Raw genomic sequence first — 3,350 nt, forward strand, 5'->3', positions numbered from 1 at the left:
CTGGCCACTAACTTAACCTAACCCAAACAAAATTAACCAAACCTTTACGCTATGAACAGATTTTGTGAACTTGAAGATTTGTGGATTGGACTGGGATGAGTTGAAATAGTGGGGATATGGAGGTGGCAGTGGATTGGGAGAAGTTGTTTGGACATAGTGCGCATTCATTATGGGATGGAGGAGGGAGGGATTTTGGAGGAGTGGATGGTTTGCGTCTTTTTCGTTTGGGAGCAGGGGAGGGTTGACGGTGATTGATTATTTGTATGTCAACTAGTAGTAGGTCCCCCCTAAGTAGCTAACTACATCCACCCCTATTATTTAATATTCGAGTTCCATAATATTTCGACATTAATTGATTAATATTAATTGCAACTGAATCAGAAATACATTCACATTTTGACGCAATTTTCCCAAATTCAAACCAATCATCAAGAGCAAAATTCACAGATTCAGCTAAATTATATCCATAATTGAAACCAGCATGATATCCATATGGATAAGTGATGATGAATTCCCCCTCACGATGAATAATATGATTTACATCAATTCCATTCTTTCTAAGTAATGCAGGTGAGACCAAAAAAGTTTTATGTCTTAAGAATTCATGACATTTCAAGTAATCTTCATTAAAAGTATCTTTCATAAATTCAAAGAATTTCTGTTGATGATGTTGAGGAATCAGATACCATTGTTTTGGAGCTCCAAAATGAATATAATTTATCAGATATAAATCTTGATCTTCTAAATGCCAAGCAAAAGTAGCTTTCCAAAGACCAGCATAAAGATATGCATCATTTACACCTGGGATTTTATTATCCATAAGATCTAGTATATTTGGTAATTGAGCAATATTCCAAGATTTAAAGTTGTGGGGGAATAATGAACCTAACATATCTGCACCATACATTGGTTCAGAATATGTTAGGGATTTCCAATAGATCGATTCTAATTCTTTACATCTTTCATCGTTATTGAATTCTGAGGTGTCTATTGTGTATTCTGGGATAGGGTGGTGATGTGGTCGTAATTTTCTAGTTGGCGAAGAAGGTTCATGTTGGGCGGATTGTTGCAGTTGCAGTTGCAGCAGTTGTTCATCAGGCAATTGCAGTTGCAGTTGCAGATGTCTTCTTTTAGGATTTGGAGGTTTATAATTGTCTGATAAATGTTTCCATTGATAAATATTATATTTTCTTTGTCTTTCAATATTTTGTTGTTGATAAATCCCTGGCAATATTTGATTTATATGTTGAATAATTGGATTCTTAATGATTATATTATTAATTAAATTATCATTAGTATAAAATTTATTAATTTGATATTTCCATTCTTTTGGTGGAATGATTTTAACAATACCACTTGACATTCCATATTTATTTATAGCTTTATTAAATTGATAAAAATTATTATTAAATTGTTGCATGGTTGGTTTGAAAATGGGAATATTCCCTTCAGAATAATATGCTGGTTCAATGATTAAAGATTCATCAGAATTATAAGTATTATGTGATTGCATATTGTATGTGTTCTCCCCTTGTAGTAGTAGTAGTAGTAGCAGTAGTCTAGTGTAATAGTGTAATAGTATATAGTTTTATAACAGTTGTATAATAGTAGGTAAGTAAGTAGCAATGTTGTTATCTAATTGATAATAAAGAAAGAGTCATTTAAAATTTAATTAATTTTTTTTACAACAAACCTATAAAGCCGATAGTTTAAGGTCTTCTGTTACTTTTTTTGACAATAGTTAACAGTTGATGATGATGTGATGATGTTATGGGTGGCGGAGAAGGAGATTCACTCCGAAAAACGGTTTTTATAGAAGCAAAGCAAAAAAATTAAGTGGTGATTCTTAGAAATAATTGTTTTACTTTGCCAATTATATATATATTGAATTGGGTATATATGTAATTAGATTGATAGCTGTTAATAATTAATTGTCAGTTATCAATTGATATTTAATATACTGCTGTTTGTATATGAGTATGCATTCAAATTTAATAATTGAAAATTTTATAATGTTGCGGCTCAGCCAGTCAGTCATCACAAGTCAAAAAAAAGTCACTTGAACAAAGATTACGTTTTTGAATTTCTCGACAGTAATTAAGATAATCAATTAATAATTATGCAATAAAATTAATAATAAAGCCATATTAGTGTTCATACAAATTATATTCATAGTAATCATATCTACTTAGTTTATTGATTAAATATTATTAATAATTAATTTAAAATAATTTAGTATAATGATTTCATAATTAAATTTAATTCCAGGATCAGCAGGGTATTTTCCCTACAAAAGTGTTCTCAGGGGGGGGTTATAGGATTTTCTATGGCGGGAAAAAAACTTTTTGTATGGAGAAAAGTTCGGTGAAGGATCAGCGAGGACTTCTGAGCCTTGCCTGGGGAATTTTGTTAGAGAATTGAAATATAAAGGGTTGTTTAAGAGTATACTTGATACGTAGATGACGATGGTATAATTAGATTTTCAATTGGATAACTGGTTGGGTGACTTTTAAGTGCCTGCAATTCTTGTATATATTATTGAGTTATTGTATTTGTTACTTACACGACTCACAAATTTTCCTGCGGTGCTACCAGATCTGACAACTCAAAGTATACTGCATATAAGACACACCAATAGTTCAAATTATTAAAATCCACTTAGAAGTCGACGATTTTCTTTAGTATGGCATCACCTCCTCAGCTTCACTGATTAGGTTAAGAAACACACATTTCTAAGAAGGTTAAAAAGAAGGATGTTTCCCCCGAAAATGCAATTGCTGTATTGTAGCTCGCTACAAGTTCGTATGCTTGAGGTATTGATGGAGTAAGTCTCTGTATTTATGGGGTAATTCTTGTTGGTATTCTACCTTGGTGGGTTGTGCGGGTAACGTCACAAATGATATATGCATATAGAATCGCACGTCATTGGTTAACACTCGGAGGTTTTCTACTCAGTGAAAATTTTTCAGTTACTTGACGACCAGAAAAATTGACCGTCCAAACAATTTCCCCAATTGATTCTTTCTTTTCTAAAAAAACTGATTCGAAGAGTTTGAGTCGATTAAAAAATTGTGGTTACTGCTTATTGATTTATATTAATAGACAGACATTATAGGGTTTATCTTTATAGTTTTTAATAAATTCTTTTTCCTATATACTTTAGTATTTCCCCATTACCTACACGTGCACTTCTAGTCCAACAATTCTGAGCTATTGGTGAGGTAATTCACCCATTGACCGGGGTATGGCACGCTAGGTTAGATACGCTAGATATTATGCAACAAATATGCTAAACGAACTAAAGCAATAAGGCTATCCCTTCACCATGTTATAATTGCTTGGAGAGACCA

General features: G+C 32.2%; 1 protein-coding gene across 1 annotated transcript; it reads right to left on the bottom strand. All coding sequences in view use genetic code 12, as the record gives it.

The window, feature by feature from the left end:
- Positions 1–295: 295 nt before the first annotated feature.
- Positions 296–1,513, bottom strand: J8A68_002048 (uncharacterized protein; the record flags this gene model as incomplete). The annotated part of the gene is made up of 1 exon (XM_049405758.1): positions 296–1,513. One exon carries the CDS (start codon positions 1,511–1,513, stop codon positions 296–298), a length of 1,218 nt encoding a protein of 405 aa, XP_049264677.1.
- Between the last annotated feature and the right edge of the window lie 1,837 nt (positions 1,514–3,350).

This window comes from Hemisphaericaspora subhashii, assembly GCF_019202705.1.
Source record: "Hemisphaericaspora subhashii strain CBS 10753 chromosome Unknown scaffold86, whole genome shotgun sequence".
NCBI classification, from domain to species: Eukaryota; Fungi; Ascomycota; class Pichiomycetes; order Serinales; family Debaryomycetaceae; genus Hemisphaericaspora; species Hemisphaericaspora subhashii.